This window comes from Nycticebus coucang, chromosome 2, assembly GCF_027406575.1.
Source record: "Nycticebus coucang isolate mNycCou1 chromosome 2, mNycCou1.pri, whole genome shotgun sequence".
In the NCBI taxonomy this organism is placed as follows: Eukaryota; Metazoa; Chordata; class Mammalia; order Primates; family Lorisidae; genus Nycticebus; species Nycticebus coucang.
The window spans coordinates 131,789,196-131,808,264 of record NC_069781.1 but is presented as its reverse complement, the minus strand read 5'-3'; the positions used below and the strand labels follow the sequence as shown (position 1 = coordinate 131,808,264).

The window sequence follows — 19,069 nt, the reverse complement described above, 5'->3', positions numbered from 1 at the left end:
ATATCTTGCAGATGGGGAAAAGAACAAAAATATAAACCAGGTGTGAGCAAAACATCTGCTCATTCTGCTTGTCCTTGCTAAGATCCACTTTTATGCTTGGAAGTACATTACTATTTCCCAGCAAATGTTTTTGGTAAATTTTCAAGTTTCCAAATTTTTAATTTTCCAAATTGTGTCAAGTTATCAAATCAGAGTGTTGTCTCACTCTTAATCCTATGGGAAGATTTTCAACTTCTGAATTATCAGCTTGACAATCCCAGCTAGAGTTTCAGGCTGAGAGAGAGCACATTCCTTTTGATACCCTGTTCTATCTCTAAAATTATACATACACCCCTATGACACGGTATGTGCATTGGATTTTATTTAACAAAACACTTATATAGCAGCTCCTATATGCCTTAAGTGCTTTACCACCATTAAGTCATTTAATCTCCCAAACAGCTCGTGAAGTAAGTAGTTATTATTACCCCCACTTTACAGATAAGGAAACTGAAGAACAGAGGTTAAGTAATTGGCCCAAGAGTCAAACAGCTAGCAGGGAGCAGAGCCAAGATTCAAACCGTGTAGCCAAGAGTCAAACAGCTAGCAGGGAGCAGAGCCAAGATTCAAACCGTGTAGCCAAGAGTCAAACAGCTAGCAGGGAGCAGAGCCAAGATTCAAACCTTGCTCTGCCACCTCACCCAAGCCCGCCTTGTGTGACCAAAGCTACAGCACTGTTTGTACAGTTACATGCCACAAAATTACATGTGGACGATGTATACAAGGATGGTCCTGTGAGATTATCATACTGTATTTTTACTGGACTATTTCTATGTTTAGAAATACAAATACTTGCCATTGTGTTACAGTTGCTTGTGGTATTCAGCACAGTAACAATGCTGTATGGGTGAGTAGCCTGGGAGCAAAAGGCTACGCCATACAGCCTAGAGTATAGCAGGCTGTACCATCCAGGTTTGTGTAAATGCACTCTGTGATGTTTGTACAACGTTGTTTGCGCAGTGATAAGATCATGTACATTTCTCATAATGGATCCCCATCTTTAGGTGACACATGACCATAATCATATAAGTGTGGAAACAACCTAAACACCCATCAGTAGGGGATTATTTAAGCAAATGATGCTAGATACACTTCTGAAAGATCACCAAAATACATTGTTGATAGAAAAAGTAGGGTGTAGCAGGTGTGTTCATAAAGGGGACAGGACAAACAAAAAGTTTATATTTGCTTGAATAAGAAGAAAACATCTCTGAAGGGTACACAAGAAACAAGTAATCATGGTTGCCCATGGGGAGGGGGGTGGTGTCCAGGGACAGAGTGGGAGGGAGATTTTCACTGTCTCCCTTTTATACTTTTAGATTTGGCTGGATTTTGAGCCATCCCTAGATGCTACTTATTCAGAAACATAAATCAAAAGCCTTAAGTACTTTTTATTATTTTGGTTTTAGCCATAAAGTCACTTTCTTTTTAGATTTTAAAAATTAGACTTAAAATTTTTTTTTAATTCTCACATGCGAACAGGTAATGTATGTTTGTAGTTAAAAAAAAAAAGTCACATATTCCCCAGGAGAATATAATAAAAATGGAGTCTTTTTCCACGCTGAGTTCCAGCCTCCTCTATGGCCCCGCTTCCCCTAGGCTGCCCTGCTGCTGCCTTCTTGGGAATTCTTCCTCCCCTCTCCCTGCACATAGGGCACACCTCTACCCTGTGCATGGGCAGCTCCTATATCTGAAAATAAAAATAATAAATAAAAATCTAATCTTAGTAGGATGTAAGCACTCCAATTTGTACAAATAATCAACACATTGAATCCCACAAAGGTATAAATTTATTCATGATCTATGTATATGTGACTTAATAAAAAATATGTATGTATAAATGTCTTAACACAATAATTAAGTAAATGAGGTAAAGGCTATGTTAACCAGTTTGATGTAAGCATTCCAAATTGTATATAAAATCAGCACGTTGTACCCTATAAATGCATTAATGTATACAGTTATGATTTAAAAAAAAAACAATGTTCAAAGAAAATCTAATCTTAGTTAACTAGGTCATTAGTGGGTGTTTTTGGAGACATCCTATAGAGTTGAAATAAATTCCAGGTTAAATGATAGCTAACAGAGCCCATGTTCCCTGTACCATAGTGATTACACTCCACCATAATCGTCCTTTACTAGGTAAGGTGCTCAGATTCCTTTATGGTTTGAAGTAGGCTTTAACTGGATCCTAAAGAGTTGAGAGGGGATGGAGATTCATCACCAGTGACTGTTCTCTGCACCTGCAGCCACATAGCACATGTCTGCTGTTGCCATGGTCACAGATGGAGCCTGGGTCAGGAGCTGGGTTGGGGGTAAGCTGCTGCCTGTTGGGGTGGGGAGCCTACCGCCTCAGGGCCACAAGTGGCCTTCTGGGGCCTTGAATGGGACTTTTTGGCTGAATTCAAATTTTACAAAACAAATACTTTTAACAAAGGATTCAGGTAGTCCATTTAGGATTACTTTTCCAAATTGAAGAGCCTCACCTACATCCTCTAATCCTGGCCAGGCTGAGAGACTGGAGCAATACAGGGCCTGACTTGGGGCACCTTGGGGGCTATAACCCAGTACTTAGCTAGGGCGATGATTAAAACAAAACAGTGCTGCTATGTGCCACACTGTGTGACCAGGTCACGCCAGACGCCACTTAGAGTAGCACCAGAGTTTGACCCAGCGCACTGCAGGGCCACTCATGCCCATCTCCCACCTGTCCATCGGCCAGGACTTCCTGGGTCACAGCCCACGTGCTTGTGACTAATGATGACGAGGGGTCCCTGTTCCGTGATTTAGGGAGGCTGAGTGAGTCCCAGAATTAGAACCAAGATGAACTTATACTGGTAGCAGTGCCCACTTTGCAGAAACGGTAACTAGACAGGTGTGCTGTTCAGAGCAAAGGGGTAATCAGCATGCGCAGAGGGAAGTGACAGTGATGACACAGTAAACACCCAAGAATCAGAGCAATATTTCTCCTTGCCTAAAGCATCCTGACTGCCAAGAAACCCAATGACAGAAAAAGAAAAGGATTCCAGGGATCTTTCCAGCCAACATGAGCATGAAGCTAGCAAAGGTACTGTCCCTCTCGAGTCCCCATTGAGGGACTCGCAGCTAGTAAATGTATGTTACCTGTTGGGATGATCTGGCTATCAATAAACACTGATGGACTGAGAGGCAGGGAGTCTCGGCGGTGTGAGCGGCACATCCTCAGGCAGGTCACACGGGACTTTGGCTCCCTCATCTGTACGAGGTGATGACCTTCTAAACACAGGTACCCTCCTGTGAATGCAGGGACACTATAGTGAAAAAAGGAAGCCTGAATCAGTAGCCTACAGTTAAGCCAGGACACACAAGTCTGTGTTACTTACTTGTGTAGATGTTCCTCAACAACCCACCTTAAGTTGAAAATAGTTTAAGTTGACTTATTTCAGTGGTATCTTCAACCTAAGATAGATTTATCCAGATGTGATCTTGAGCATACTGAACGTGTGTTGTTTTCATACCACTGTGAGGCTGCAAAGTTGTAAGTGGAACCATCCTGAGTCAGAGATGGTTTGTAATATGTTTTATAACATCAGGAATTCACCTGGAGGCTTGGCACCCATAGCTCAGTGGTTAGGGCACCAGCCACATACACCGAAGCAGACAGGTTTGAACCCGGCCTGGGCCTGCTAAACAACAATGACAACTGCAACAACAAAAAAATAGCTGAGCATTGTGGTGGGTGCCTGTAGTCTTAGCTACTTGGGAGGCTGAGGCAAGAGAATCACTTAAGCCCAAGATCTTGGCGTGTGACACACCTTTTGGGGGCAAGACACAATTATAAGAGGGACTTTATCTAACAAATGCAATCAATGTAATCTGGTTTCTTGTACCCTCGATGAATCCCCAACAGTAAAAAAAAAAAAAAGCCCAAGAGTTTGAGGTTGCAGTGAGCTGTGACACCACAGCACTCTACTGAGGGTGACATAATGAGACTCTGTCTCAAAAAGGAATTCAGCTGGAAACCGCAGACTGGAGTTGCTCACTTCTCTGTATGCCTGTTTACATCTGAGGACACCTAGCCACATGGGCTGATGTTCCTTTGCAGAGGCACTTGGTCAAATGGGCTCCCTGCTGCCCTGTCTTAGTGGGTGCTATCCTGTCAGCTCTGTCCTTCCCATGCTTGTCTGGCTCCCCTCCTCTCAGCCTCTGTAAGCATTTGGGTTTGGACCAGCACTGCCACACCCTGGGAACTTCCCCCACCAGCCCTGGGATAGCTACGAAAGAGAGAGACCCAAGACTGAGTCTTCCTGTGATCCAGTAGCAGGATTCCTCTGTGCAATCCAGTTATCACATTTGGAGGCTTTGGGACAAGGCTCTCAGCCACACCTGGCACCAGATCAACCCACTGGATATCACAAAAGGGGAAGGTGGCTATTGACAGTCATGGGGAGGCAGCAGCAAGGGAGGCTGCAGGGAGACCAAGGGCAGAACACTGTCTCCAGGACTATGGGTAGTTCAACTTGGGAGGGACAGATGTGTAGAGGAGCATCAGCTTGCAGGAATAATATACTGGAGAGGTGACATGTGGCCTGAGCAGAAGGTGTACCTGGCCAGCAGGTAACCAGGAAGTGAAGGTGGCAGGCTAGAGCACAGCTGTGTGAGGAGGAGCCAGGCAGCACCTGACATTTATTTCTGTGAATGATGGAGGCCTTTGCACAGGCCAGGGCAGCCACAGGTACATCAAGAGCTTCCCAAGGTAACTCTGGATTTGTTGCCTTCCAGGGAAGTTGAAAGAATGGAGCCTCATTTTGTATGGCACAGCGGAGCACCCGTATCACACCTTCAGCTCCCATCAGTCCCGCTCACGGATGCTGGAGTTCTTAGCCCCAGAGCTGGAGCCACCCAAGGCTGCTCTGCCACCATCCCAGGTTGAGAATCCCGAGGACGAAGAAGATTACACAGGTAATGAGCCTGAAGCTAGAGGAGAGGGCCAGCCTCTGCAAGCTTCATGTTTCTACTGTATCTCTTGAAGTGTGGGGCTGTTCCTGGCACAAGGTGGGGGTTATGATTATGTCCTCTCTTGCCTCAAGACATAATAATGATGGTAATTTGCACTCACACAGCTCCTCCCACCCAAGGCTCTCCTAATATTTTACAGACCAGTAAGTATGCTTCAAACCAGTAAGTATTCTCCAACCTTCCCAGTCTGGGAAAACAAGGTTTCATATGCCCAACCAGAACCAGGACTTGCCCCTGGTTCATTAGCCACCTCCAGGAGCACCTCTTTTCATCACAGGCCCCCACTCCTGACTCAGCCTACTGACTCTCTTAGATCTGTCCCTTCTCAGTCTTTGTGGTCAGGATGTGTGAAGGTTGAGTTCAGTGAGCACAGCTGGGAAAGGAGCTAGCAGCAGAACTTTCAACCAGCCCCTGAGGGCCAGGGTTGAAGACCCAGGAGGGGATCTCAAGAAACTATGTCAGTAGATGCTGATGACACCCCAAAAGTCTTAAAAATTCCACACCACGTAAAGATACCTTGTACCAATCCTTTTTTTCATCCCATTGCCGAGGTGGTCCCTGGCTATGGGCCCCTGCTTGCTCTGTGAGGCAGCCAGGAGCCAGCCATAGCAGCCCAGAGAGGTCTAGACGTCTCCAACCACCCAGCTGGGCACATGTTTTATGAGCGTGTTAGGTTGGAAGCTGTTCCTTTCCCTCTGAGCCATCCTACGGCAATTTGTAGAAAATGAGGTGTTTCTGGTTGGGCATATTTTCCTTAACTGAAAATTATGGCTACTTGATAAATGATGGGTGATATCTAAGTATATTGATGCTTTGAGTTATCTAATGTCTTCTGAAAAAATAACAGGATAGAGAATTCCACCAGTATAAATCAGGCATAAATTATGGTTGATTCCATTTTCAATTTCTCCTACTATTCCTTTGAAACACAGCATTGAATTATGTATGGACTAATCTTCTCTCTTTCCCCCTATGATTTATAAACTGTGGCAAGACTCAGTAATTATTAATAAAGGACTTTTTTTTTTTTTTTCTTAAAATCTTCTGCTGACTTCAGCCTTGCAGACTGGCACCTTATTATGGTTCTGATCTGCAGTTCCAATCACCCAGTCTTTAGGGAGCATCACCCAGAAGGACAGGGGGATTTTCTATTCTCTAGGGGAATGAGATGCATTCTTAGCCCTCAGGGACATTTCCTGCAAGTCTTGGGCAAAAGTGGGACAGGCAGACCAGAAATGGCAGGGAGAGCCCGTTCAGAAACTGGGACAGAGCAACAGAGACATCAGAACTGGAGGGTGCCACAGTGTGGAAGACAAGAGAAGATGGGTAAATGGCCACCTTAGAGTCTATGGCAAGGCCAAAGAGAGTGTGAGGTGGAGCATCCAGAATGTGGAGAGCTGGCCATAGGTATAGTACATTGTGGGTAATGGGTCCAGGCCAGCAGAGGCTCCCCCCTGGACCCTGTGGATAAAAGAACAATTGCTGAGAAATGGAGGAGGTGCAAGAGAAAAGCCCAGGAAACGCTCACGAACACGAAGGTCCCAGGATGGCAGCAGTTGAGATTGCCCACTGAAAGGAAGGACTGGAGACCAGAGAGTCCAGCAGAGAGAAAGGGCTGCAGCTTCAGCAGGCGGGAAAGGTACTGGTGAATAGCTTTGTGGAGCTGGCTGCCCTTCTGGACCAGAAGTATAGCTGGAGGCCACCCAGGGACTCACCAGGATGCTGGATTGAGGAGGACAGCTGGGGCTATCCCCACAGAGAAACGCAGCTCCAGCAGGTGTGGGGTGCTCAGGAGTCTGCATTGTAGCCAGCACTCTAAGTGACTTGAAGTGGCGTGGGCTTGCAGAGCCAGCAGATGCTGAAACCAGCAAGGATAAGGACAGGAGGCAGGCAGGCAGGTAGGGGCTCAGGTCCCTACCACAGAGTGGCCAAGAGGCCAGGACAGAACTGTCACAGGAACACAGGAAAGCCTGGGGCTCAGGAAAGAAGCAGTCATTGAGCAAAGGAAGCTGAGTGGGCTAAGGATGGCTCAGGACAATGTAGTTATGCACACAATTGTAGTTATGCAAGGAGAGTGGGAAGCCCAAGCTGTGTTGTCTGGAAGAGGGGGTATCAGGACAGCTTGAGAGCTACACAGGAGTTGCTTCACAGGCTGAGAGGCGTGTCCAGCGCAGGACATTATGAAGCCATGGACTCAGCAGGTCTGTGGTCACCCCAGATGAGGACAGAGGCCCAGAGGCATTAAGAAACTTGCCCAGAGAATACAGCAGTCAGGAAGAAGACCAGATTTGTAATGAATGTGGCTTGGTCTCGTTAGCACCTCTTGCCTGCAGTCAGCTAGCTCCATGCTGCTCCGTGTCCAGTACTGTCATAGTGAGGTCCCAGTGTACTTTTCTTGGATGGAGAAAAAGATGGTACTGAACCTGCTCTTCCTCCAGCAGTTGGTCTGAGCACATAATGACAAGAGCCCATTGAAGACTCCCATGTTACTTTCTAACTTTTTTTGTTTGTATTTTCTTTATCCTGGATTTTCTCCACAAAGCATTTAAGAAGGGATTTTCAGATAAACCTGTGTCAGTCTTAAGCCGATGTAGAGGGGACCTGCTGTGAGCCAGGGTGCTCAGTACGTTAATGGGGCACCCCACATATCTGGCACTTCCATTAGGAATTATGGGAAGCAACCCATGAAGTTGGTCAGGGAGGAACTTTCACACTAATTGGGGAGAGAGGGAAAGCAGATGTAAATACAAACTACAATACAAATAATATGCTTGCTAGGGAATGAGTTCCAGCTGTACCAGAACATTCTTAGAATGATAGAGTGATTGGGATAAGATGGCCAGCCGGGTGGATTTAATTCAAGAACACTTCATGGGTGAGATGAATCTTGATATTTGGCTTTTAAACACAATTCAAGTAGAGAGCCATACTATCTAGGCATCTGCAGCCCTCGGAGGGGGTCTAAACCTGACCCATGGGTGACCTTGTTGCCATGTGGAGGTTCTGCAGCCTTCACTGTTGGGCGGCCGCAGCCTTGCGTTGGCTCCCCTCTAGATTATTGATTGATTAAACTTTCCACTGCAGAAAGTCCATACAACATGGACCAGGGGCTGGAAGTACCATACCAGCCCCTCCATGAGCATGAGCCCTCCTGGGACATCCTAGCATATGCTCTCTGCACTTTCTCTGTCTGTATCCATGCTCATCTGTACACTAACTCTTCAGCCACTCAGCAAATATTCATTGAGCACCTGCTCTGTGCCAAATCCCATTCCAGATTTGGGAATACAGCAGTGAACATGCTAGACCAAATCCTGCCCACCTGAAGCCCCCATCTCCTGGGCCTGGAAAGAGTGAGGAAGCTGGTCTGTCACTTCCCTATCTTACCCTGCCCTCAGCTTCTTAAGATTGAGAAATTTCTTCACTTAATCAAGCAAGACAGACTTGCTGTCTCCCTGGGCCCTAGGGAGAAAGTGCTGTAGGAGAAGGAGGGAGGGACGTCCTGTCACTGCATCAGCAAGGCCACCACTGGGCCACTGGGCCACATGCCAGAGCCCACGCTTGTGTTCTGGCTCAGAGAGTAATTAAAAACAATGGCACAATGAAGAAAGGATTTCTGAGGACCCCTCAGAGATGGCCTGGGATGAGATGGGCAAAGAATCCAGTCAGATGAGAATTGCTTCGAAAACAGATAGTCTGGAGCTGAGAGGAGCAGCGATGAGCTTTGGATATGGGGCAGGGGGTGTCATCCAGAATCACAGCACTGCCCAGGAGAAGTGTCTAGTGTATGCTAACACAGCGTGAAGGGGTTCACAGTGAGAACAGAGGCACCCAAGGTCCCTCAAAAAAAAAAACCTGGGAATTACGAGGGTAAGCCTTTGTGGGGGGAAGCTGAATAAACTGGGTCCAACCCTTGGAAGGTCTGGAGACTCTCTAAAGGTAAATGAAGAGGGCTTTGCGTGCCTCAGTCAAGCCCCACTTCAGGCAGCAGAAAATGAGGACTTTGGTCTTTCCTTCAAGTTATCCATCAAGTGCAGGTGACCAGCAGATTAATTCCTCTTTGTTTTGGAACTCACTCCCCACCCCCAGCCCTCCAACCTAACAACCCATACCTTGGAGAAAAAAAAATGTTATTCCTCAAACTCAAAAGCATGAGTTTGCCCCTCTTAGTCCTCCCTGAGTCTCCTCAGAACTTTCCCCGTGTAGGAGGGGTGGGTAGACAGACAGGCAGGGAATTCCACTTTGGGCACCATCTGTCACTTCTGCAGACTGGGATGGAGAGGCCATCTGTAGACGCGCCCTACCCCAGCCCAAGGGCTCATGTCTGAGGCCTCCCTGGGAAGGATCTAGAAGGATGACCATTGCTGGAGAACACCGAGCTCCCCAGCAGTTCTCTCTGTCATTTTTCCAACAGCACACAGGCCCTCATTTAGGATTTGGGGGCTGGAGGGAAGATAGTGGTGGTCCACAACTGAGGGCTAGAATGAAATGAAGAGAGCCAGGAGAAGAAGGCATGCTGAAAGGGGTCCAGCCGTCACAGACAGTGGCGGGGTAACACTGTCAGGCTCTGTCTCTGCCCCACCCCAGACCTGCCTGGTGACAGCCACAAAGGGTAGACCTGAACACTTGCAAATCCATGGTCTTTGCCAGCACAGCGGCTCTAGGGGGTTCTCTCTCCCCTCTTCCTGCAAAATCCCTGTTTGCAGCAGCTTCCCGAAGGCCATGAACTCCCCTGGTTGCAGTTGCTCTGTGCTTTGGAAATCAAAAGTGTTGGCCCTTCCCAGCATGAAGCCTCTGGTGCAAGAGAATCAACTGAACAGAGTTGTTCTGAGCCTCTCCACCCTCCTCACCTCCCCTCCAGGCTCTCCAGTTCCTCTTCTCACTGATCTGGGTCCCGCACCTCCCTCTGGCTGTTGGCTTGCTCTCAGTTGTCTAGAGCAATGATTTTGAACCCAGTTATCATTAGAGGGACTTATGTACGCTGCAAAAAGTTTTAAAGATAATCAATTAAATTATTTTTAAAAGAAGTTCAAACCACAGTTCAAGTATATTCTTTTTTTACTCTTTTTTCTCTTATCAACGTAATTTAAGTGTGCCATGGAAGTTTAACTGTAGGTTCAAGTGTGCCATGAGATAAGAAAGGTTGAAAAATACTGGTCTAGAGCTTCCAACTCTCTGACGCTGGATTCCCCAGCAGAGCCCACTTGCCTCTCCTTAGGGGAGCTTCTCCCTAGACTGCCAAGCCGTGACATCTTAATAAGGGGACCTGTGGGAGTACACTTGATCCAGAAGGCATCTCTCTGGATGAAAGGCAATGTTGTTTCTTTAAGGTATGTGCCATCCAGAGTGTGGCAACAAAGGCTGTGATGGCCCCAACGCAGACCAGTGCTTGAACTGCATCCACTTCAGCCTGGGGAGCGCCAAGACCGGCAGGTAATGTGTGTGCTGAGGCCCTGCCAAGGTGGCCTGTTTTGAGTTGTATTTTTAGCCCCTCCACAACCTGATGTCCTAATTAGGAATTAACACAATACCCTCAGAAATAATCACAGTATAGTGTTTTAATTTAACAAAACAATGTTTAATAAGAACATTGTAGGTGTTTTGGCATTGTGTTCTCATCACACAAGTAATATCTATTACAGAGAAATCAGAAGCTATGGCATTTTGGTGTCCATCCCTATAAACTGTTTTCTATCCACATTGTTAAACAAGCAGGTCATAGTGAGATGCCAAGGCTGCCCCATGGGGACTGCAGACAAACCTGACTCGAGAGCCCAGGACTGTCTACCTCACAGGGCCAGCTGGGGGACGTAGCTCTTGCACAGACTGAGGCCTGTTCTTGGTCATTTTCTCAGTGTCTTTGGCTGTGTGTGGGGTTTTGCAGAAGCTCTCCTGAGGGCTTCCCAGAAGTTTGCCCCAAAGGAGTCATCAGGAACTCAGAGCCAGAAGGCCAGGCCTAGGACCCATTGCCAGGTTCAGGCTTGCCCTTCTGCAGTGAGTGTGCACTCCTGCGTGGCCTTGCACTCTGGCCCTGAGCTCTGTCTCCTGTGCTTCTCTAGCTCCTGACATCACCACTCTCTCAAATTCTCTTCCTGGCCAATCTTACAGCTGCTGTGTTGTCGGTTCATGCATTTCAGAAACTTTGCTGAGCACCTAGCATGAGCTACACGTGCCAGGCCCAGGAAGCCAAGGTGACGGGGGACCACTGGGTGTCCTAAGGCCTGGATGTCACTTGCATATGCAAGTCACTTGTTATACTCACAAGGGCAGCTGCAGGGTGCCCACATGGCTCTCATGGTGTCCTTCAATTCCTCACATGCACTCACCCTGCCACAGTGCAATACAGCCAGCTTGCTGGCTTTCTCACCAACCACAGGACTCTGGGTTTTAGCAGCACCAAAAGCTCCAAAAGTCAAATTCAACATCATGGTACCTACAGGAAGCCACACACAGCCTCAGGACTTCCCACTGGGGCCTGCTTTGAGAGGAAAGGACTCCCATGTTCTTATCCAAGTGCCCCAACCTCTACCTGTAAACTTAGGAAACTCTCAACATGACTCACCAGAACAAAGGGCCTAAGAGTGTGACATCCACCCTAGGGCTCTTTGCTGACTCAGGATGGTGCAGCAGGGTGGGCATGGGGCTAGGACTGAGTGCAAGGTCCTGTGGGTCCTCACCCACTCCTGCTCCTGTCCCTGTCCCACAGGAAGTGTGTGAGCATGTGCCCCTTGGGCTACTTTGGGGACACAGGAGCAAGACGCTGCCGTCGGTGTCACAAGGGGTGTGAGACCTGCTCTGGCAGGGGCCCCACACAGTGCCTGTCTTGCCGCCGTGGGTTCTATCACCACCAGGAGATGAACAGCTGTGTAACCCTCTGTCCTGCAGGATTCTATGCTGATGAAAGTAAGTGGCATGTCCCTGGGCGCAAGAACTGACGAGCCAGCTCCGCCCTCTCTGGGCTGATGTCCCCTCTGCTGGGAGGAGTTCCCAGCTCTCTGCTTCATGTATACTGTGTTGTTCTGAGCACGACCCTTAACAGGGAGAGAGAGAAGGGGAAATGGAAGCTTTTCGCCCCTAGACCTGTGGCCAGGAGCAGTTTGAAACGATGCTGAAATGAATTGTGACAATCGGGGAATTTCATGCATCTACAAGTTCATGTCCACTGTAGAGAGTGGGCAGAGAGATAACTGGGGCCAGCAGTCCTCAGGCTCATTCTTACTTGAGATGCCAGAAGAGTGTGTCCTGTCGTCTGTCCTATAATTTCTCCTCCAGGAAAAATCATGTTGTCAGCTTCTTTGTGACACAGGACATGTGCACTTGGCAGAGACCAGGGCATTCAACTCGAGCTTATAGAACTGGTGGTTGGAATTGAGAGAAAGCACCTCCTAGGAAGAGCTGCTGAGCTGGAATTGGGGTTTAAGTGTGGATGGGTTTTTAGACCTCCAGAAATGCAGAGGAGCCTGCTGATAGATGTAAATTGGGCTCAGAAGGGACAGGTTAGTCTTTGTGGTGCAGAGACAGAGAGTGAGCCCATCCCTAAGAGGTGGGCAGTGGTTCTCCATCTTACAGATGGGGATCAAAGCTGAGAGAGGTTAAAGGCCCACCACTAGTTGTTACAGAGGTGGGTCTGAGCTCAGAGCAGCAAAACGTGGTGTCCTGCTGCCCTCCCTGTTCCACCAAGTTGGGGAATGGGCAGGGGCCCAGACCCAGGACTACATGCCATTGTCTCAGCAATTCACCTCACCCTGGGACAGATAGAAGAGAGAATCTGGGTTAAATCAATGGGGGATAATTCTTAAACAAGTTAAAGAAGCTACTGTTGTGACCTGTGAAGCCTTGCCGGGGGCAGCCTTTCCCACAGCCCCTTCTCTGGGTCTTTGCTGTGTAGGAAGGGTCACTGATCTGCCCTGTCATGGCATTGCTGTGCTTGGTGGAGAAGCAGCCAGGAAATCTTTAAAGATATATGAAGCCATCAAATAACCAGACTCTCTAAAGGTGGGAAACAAAAAGTCGTGCAAGACACATTTCACAGCCTTTGCAAACACCTGCCCTGGGCTGCCAGCCAGACCCATCTTCAGGGTGGGGGTGTCTTTATTCCTGGCCACTTCCCCAGGACAGAGTCATTCTCTTCATCTACCCCAACATGTCCTCACTGAGCAGCTGCTTCCTGTGTGTGTGAGGCCACCTATGGGCTCTGAGGAGGACACACAGTGGCGAAGCAAGCAGCCCTGAGCTCCCAGGCACTTAGCAGTACCACACGGTCGTGTTTAATGAGATGCCAGTGTGAGTGACCTAGATAATAACCTCTGCGAATGCAGGTGGGAGTGGAGGTGACCCAGAATTCCCCTGGGAGGTGTGACAGCTCATCGTAGGGTCATCTTACTATATATGACTGTGAAATGCTTAAGGGGGAGCTAGAGTTGTCCTTGACCTCCCTGCCAGCCCCTCCATCCCACACCCACCCCCCAGTCATGTTTATAAGGACTTCCACCTGAGTAGACTCTACTCAACCAGCCAGAAATTGCCCTCAGTCACACTGAAATAAACAAAACAGTATGTTTCTTCTGGAAGGGGACCACCTCCAAAGCCTGGTGGTTGTATGAAAACTTTCCCCCAGAAAAGGAAGGTGAGATTCTGTGATCTAAAACCCTGGGCACATGGTCTCATGCAGCGTCTCTGCTTTATTATTGTGCCATCATCTGGAGATGGGCACCAAAGCAGAGCCATCCTACCAACCCCACTTTGAACTGCTGGGGACTTGTTTGCCCAAATTTGATTCCCATCACTGTTGTTCCTCTTTCTTTTCTCCAGGTCAGAAAAATTGCCTTAAATGTCACCCAGGCTGTCAAAAGTGCGTGGATGAACCCGAGAAATGTACCGTGTGTAAAGAAGGATTCAGGTAGAATTCCCCTCATAACCTGGAGGATGCCAAAGTGTTGATGTGCTTTTGGGTTTCTGGCACTGATTCCCAAAGCTTTTCAGGGTAAAGATTTCGAGTTGTGGAAATCACACGTGTCCACTTAGAGATGGGTGCTGGTAATGGAAAATGAAAAGCTGGATGGAATCTCTGTGTTTCACACAAAATAGGGAGCATGGTCAGAGGTGGATCATATCACATGAAGTGGGCTTGCTGCCTGATGGCGAGGTGTTCCCAATGGGAAGCACAGGTCTCTTTCTTTTAGCACCAGGGACTCCACCTGCTCTAATTTCCCTTCCGGCCTGGGCAGGCTGGGCTGTGGGCTCACTCAGCCCCTCCTCTTCCCTGCTCAGTCTTCTTCTCTCCCAGCTTCTGGCAATTTCATGGCTCCTTGAGGATGCTTTTTAGATTGCAGATTCTCTCTGACCCACCAAGCTCAGCCCTGTGAAGCTCAGTGGGCTTTTCCTTTAAAAACATGTTATTAGGTCAATGATTGTTATCGGAATATGAAACATTTGTTTAGCCCATTTAATGCAACCAGATTACATTTGAGGCAATCAAATATACATTACTTATTCCTCCAAATGACTGTTAATTCCAGAAGCTTGGAAAGCATGTTGTTTCAACTTGCATTGTGGCCTCTCCCATAGTGGAGCAGCCAGGTCAGCAGTGAAGAAGGAAGGGAAGGGACTATGAGAGCAGCTTCTCTTGCCGCAGAGGTGGAGAGGTGTCAGGGATCTCCAGGGCTCACGTGCAGTAGGTCTGGGTGGAGCCTGAGACTCTGCATTTCCAGCAGGCTGGCAGGCAATGAGGATGTTGTGGTCCAGATGGAGAGCAGACTTCACCTGGTCAGGCAAGGAGACCTGCAGCCACCTGCCCCAGCCCTGTCTCCTTTGCTCAAATACAGGTGGGCCTGAGGCTCACTGCATAGGGAAGTTTTTTGTAGAAAAGAAAAAGGAAGAAAACATGTTGGGCAAGTTACTGTTATTCTACCGCTCTCCCCAGTATGGCCTCTTTTAATCTTTGCAGCCCTAGGAAGTAGATGCGCAGCAGTTGTTATTAGCATTTGCAGATAATACTCAATAATTGTGTAATTGTTATTTGTATTTTACAAACAGGGGAGAGGGACAGTTTCCCCAGGGGGTACTGTGTTGCTGCCTTCCTGAGGTTTCTGTCAACCTGCTCCTTTCTTCAAAATTAGAATACTGGAGAGGAGAGCGTCCCAGTCCCAAGTGAGGAAAAGGGAAGCAGGACCCTTGATGTCACAGATCCCACCTCCTGTCATTTAAACCCATTGTATGAATGAGGCAGGATTAGGAGTGAAAGGACGAACTGGTCCAGGAAAAAGATCCCCAAAAGGAAAAAGAGCCCATGTTAACGTAATAACATGTTTTTAAAGGAAATGCCTGCCGAGCTTCACAGGGCTGAGCTCCTCTGGGAGAGGCCAGCATTGGTGCCCCAGGTAGCCCAGGGGTGGATCCTCATCCCAGGCTGGTCCAGGAGAGAAGGTTCTGTGTTTCCAATTCCCTGGAACCTGCCTGTTTCCCAGCAGAGAATTGGCAGTGTCAAGGAACTCATTTCGGCCTCTAGTCCCGCAGGAGGTGGGAAGTCAGATAGCCCTTCCTAGTGGTAGCTGCAGGAACAGAATCAGTGGTTTCAGCAGTGAGGAGCTTTTGGAAAGGCCTGCAAACTCTGAAACATCACCAGCCATAATCCACAGAAAGCTTCCCTTGATTGCCCAATATCCTCGTAAGCTGTGACTTCAAACCTTCACTGTCACATAGAAGCAGTGAGAAAGCAGCTTAGCCACTACCTCCCAGCCATCTTTCTCTTTAAGGGATAAATGCTCTCAATGGAGTGTCAGTTATTAAAGACAACGTAACTGCCATTTGCAGCAGCCCGGGCACCATGTTGAGGGATGTCCACTACCAATGCAGAGGGGCCATAGGATCTATAGATACTTCCTACTCTCACAGTCTGTGCCGCAGACTTCACCTCTCATCACCAAGAAGCATGTGGGTTTTCCCCACGCACTAAGCAATTCTCTGATGGACACCAACTGCACGTCCTATGATACACACACATGTAGCTAATTCTGACACCACCTATAGAGCATCAGATCCCACATTTGAGGGCTCAACCCCACAAAACTGCCCCCACTTTAGATATCAGGCAGAAATCCCAGGTTGTGACCTGTACTTCTGACTGAATGGCTACAAATCAGGAGTGCCTATAGCCTCTTCCTCAGGTTCTATTAGTTTGTTAGAGCAGCACACAGAACTCAGGGTAACATTTGACTTATGTTTATCCCTATATTAAAAAGGATGTTACAAAAGATGCAGATGAGCAGCCTGAGGAAGGGATGCATAGGGCAAGGGTTAGAAGGGTCGAAAGCACTGGAGCTTCCATCCCTGTGGAGCTGGACAGTGCCACCCTCCCTGCACTTGGGATGTGTTCCTGTTCATGAACCCGGAAGCAATCCCAGCCCGGTCCTTGGGGGGTTTTATGGAGGTTTCATTACATTGGCATGACTGATTACATCTTGGCCATTGGTGATGATTCACCCTTCAGCCCCTCTTTCTTCTATTTGGTGGGGCCTAAAGTTCCAGGTGATTGGTTCCTCTAGCAACCAGCCCTCATTCTGAGGCTGCCTAGAACATATCCCCACCCCCACGCCCACCCCCGCCCCACCAGTCAATAGCATACAAAAAGGCAATTGTCACTGTGGTAATTCCCAGGATTTGGGGAGGTATATTCCAGCACCAAGACCAAATATATATATTTCTTCTTATAAATCACAGCATTATACCAGGAATCTCTGGATCTGACAGATGAAACCCCAGAGCACTTGTTCAGTATGTTTAGTGGCAAACCCATTTAAAATATGTGCATCAAACACACTATATCCCAGGAACTGAAGAAACAACAGTGGGTGACATTTGTTTTCACTGCTGTCTGGCAGATACCAGATGGTTGACGTGTACTAGCACATTGACTCCTCCAAGTAACTTTATGATTCAGGAAACAATTAAGTGGAAAGGGAGGTACAGAGAGGCTGGCAGGCTTGCACAGGTGGGAAGTGGAAGGGCACATCAGCCTGGGTGGTCAAGCTTGTGCTTTGTGCTCCAGCCAGCACTGGGCTAGGGAAAGAGAAGTGAGGGTCAGCAAGGAAGGTGTGAGAGGAAGGCAAGAGCTGGGTCAGACAGGCCTGCCAGAGCCCAAGGAGGGATTTTATTTCAAATTCCTTGTGAAGATGGGGAAGGTTTTTTTTTTTTTTTTTGTAGAGACAGAGTCTCACCTTATCGCCCTCGGTAGAGTGCCGTGGCATCACACAGCTCACAGCAACCTCCAGCTCTTGGGGTTAGGCGATTCTCTTACCTTAGCCTCCCAAGTAGCTGGGACTACAGGCGCCCGCTATAACGCCCGGCTGTTTTGTTGTTGCAGTTTGGCCGGGGTTGGGTTTGAACCCGCCACCCTCGGCATATGGGGCCGGCGCCCTACCCGCTGAGCCACAGGCGCCGCCCCAAGATGGGGAAGGTTTTAAGCAAAAGAGAGGAAGGGGCAGATCTGGGTTCAGGGTCAGCCTTGCAGCCAATACCCTCACACCTGTGTATCATAAGTGCTGATATTTCCTGGGGACTCGACTGTGAGACTAAGCCAGCATGCCACCAGGGATTACCCATACAGCTCCACTTCTCCTCTTAGGTTCAGATTCAGAGTTGGGAAATTGCAATAGGTAGAAGCCAGCACAAAGCAGGAGAGAGAGTGAGGCCTCGGCCCCCTGCTCAGGGACTGGGGAGCCCAGCCACCAGGTTTGAAGAAGAAGCCTGGTGTCCACTGCCTAATGGTGGAGGCTCCACTTCCCTGCCCTGGGCAGCCCTTCTAGCCCGGCCTCCAGGCAGCTTAGGGACAGCTTTCCTTAGCTGGGAACCTATAGCAACACAAAGATGAGTCTTCAGCAACTTCCATTTCCTCTTAGGAAAAGTGTTAGAGGGCAGATCACAATTTAATTAGACTATTGGAGTAGGTGTGGAAACCTGCCTCTTTCTTTCCCACAGCCTTGCACGGGGCAGCTGCATTCCAGACTGTGAGCCGGGCACCTACTTTGACTCTGAGCTGGTCAGATGTGGGGAGTGTCATCACACCTGCCGTACCTGCGTGGGTGCGTTAGCCATCTGCTTCTGTTTCCTTGTAGGGATAGGCATGGATGGGCTATCCTGAAACCGAGACAGCCCTAGGACTTCATGGACTTCCCCAGTCATTGTAGCCTTAAAACACTATCAAGCCAAACAAAACTCAAAGGCCTACAAGGGGCTGGGGGAGGGGAAGCGGGCATTTACTGTTTCATAGGTATAGAGTTTCAGTGTGGAAAGAAGAAAAAAGTTCTAGAGATGCATGGTGGTGATAGTTGCATAGCATTATAAATATACTTAATGCCACTGAATTGTACACCTGAAAATGGTTAAGATGGTAAATTTTACACTATGTACATTTTACCACAATTTTTAAAATTTCAAACAGAACCCCAGAATAATGCAGAGGCCTGCTTTGAACAGCAACCTGGGTTTCCCAGCATTAGAATCCCAGCTGGGCAGCAGTGAGCAGGTGGTTTGTGTGGTGCTCAGAGGACCGTGAGAGGCAGTGATGGATCCAGGTGGGGTGGGATGTTTTAAAACCTAGCCTTGGTGTTTGGTACCTAGCTTCACTTATTCTGAACATTTTATTCAAAGAGGAAAAGACTTCTATAACCAACTTCCATGTTTTGTAGTTCCCCACAAAGATGTCTCCCAGGCACAGTTTTTATCCCTCAAAGTAGAGAATTCATTTCTTTTATTGAGGTTTATTTCACAGAGTTTTTTTGCACATGAAGTTGAAGCATACCCTGAGTTTGTGGGCTCAGATACATTTTGTGTTAAGTTTTCTCTTCATATCTCCTTCCCGCCCCCAGAATTTTGGTCTGTTCTAAGAAACACCAAATTGAGCCTTTGCAGCAGCCATGCTACTATTCTCTTCATGGGTGTGGCCATGTGAGCCATTTGCTTTGCTGTCCTGGAGTGCACGTGCCTGAGAAGCCAAGGCCAGGGTCCTTAAATTATGACTATGGCTGACCACAGG

At 48.1% G+C, this 19,069-nt stretch overlaps 1 protein-coding gene across 3 annotated transcripts in view; it reads left to right on the top strand.

Annotated features, from left to right (window-relative positions):
* PCSK6 (proprotein convertase subtilisin/kexin type 6) overlaps nt 1–19,069 on the top strand; it is a 208,581-nt gene that overhangs the window by 176,870 nt on the left and 12,642 nt on the right. The window contains exons 14-19 of one of the 3 annotated variants that reach the window (XM_053581856.1): nt 4,801–4,980; nt 5,142–5,180; nt 10,368–10,470; nt 11,744–11,940; nt 13,849–13,936; nt 18,013–18,116. In XM_053581856.1, coding sequence (XP_053437831.1) covers nt 4,801–4,980; nt 5,142–5,180; nt 10,368–10,470; nt 11,744–11,940; nt 13,849–13,936; nt 18,013–18,116 — 711 coding nt within the window. The remainder of the gene's footprint in view (nt 1–4,800; nt 4,981–5,141; nt 5,181–10,367; nt 10,471–11,743; nt 11,941–13,848; nt 13,937–18,012; nt 18,117–19,069) is intronic. The other 2 variants (XM_053581857.1, XM_053581858.1) reach the window with 2 other exon arrangements.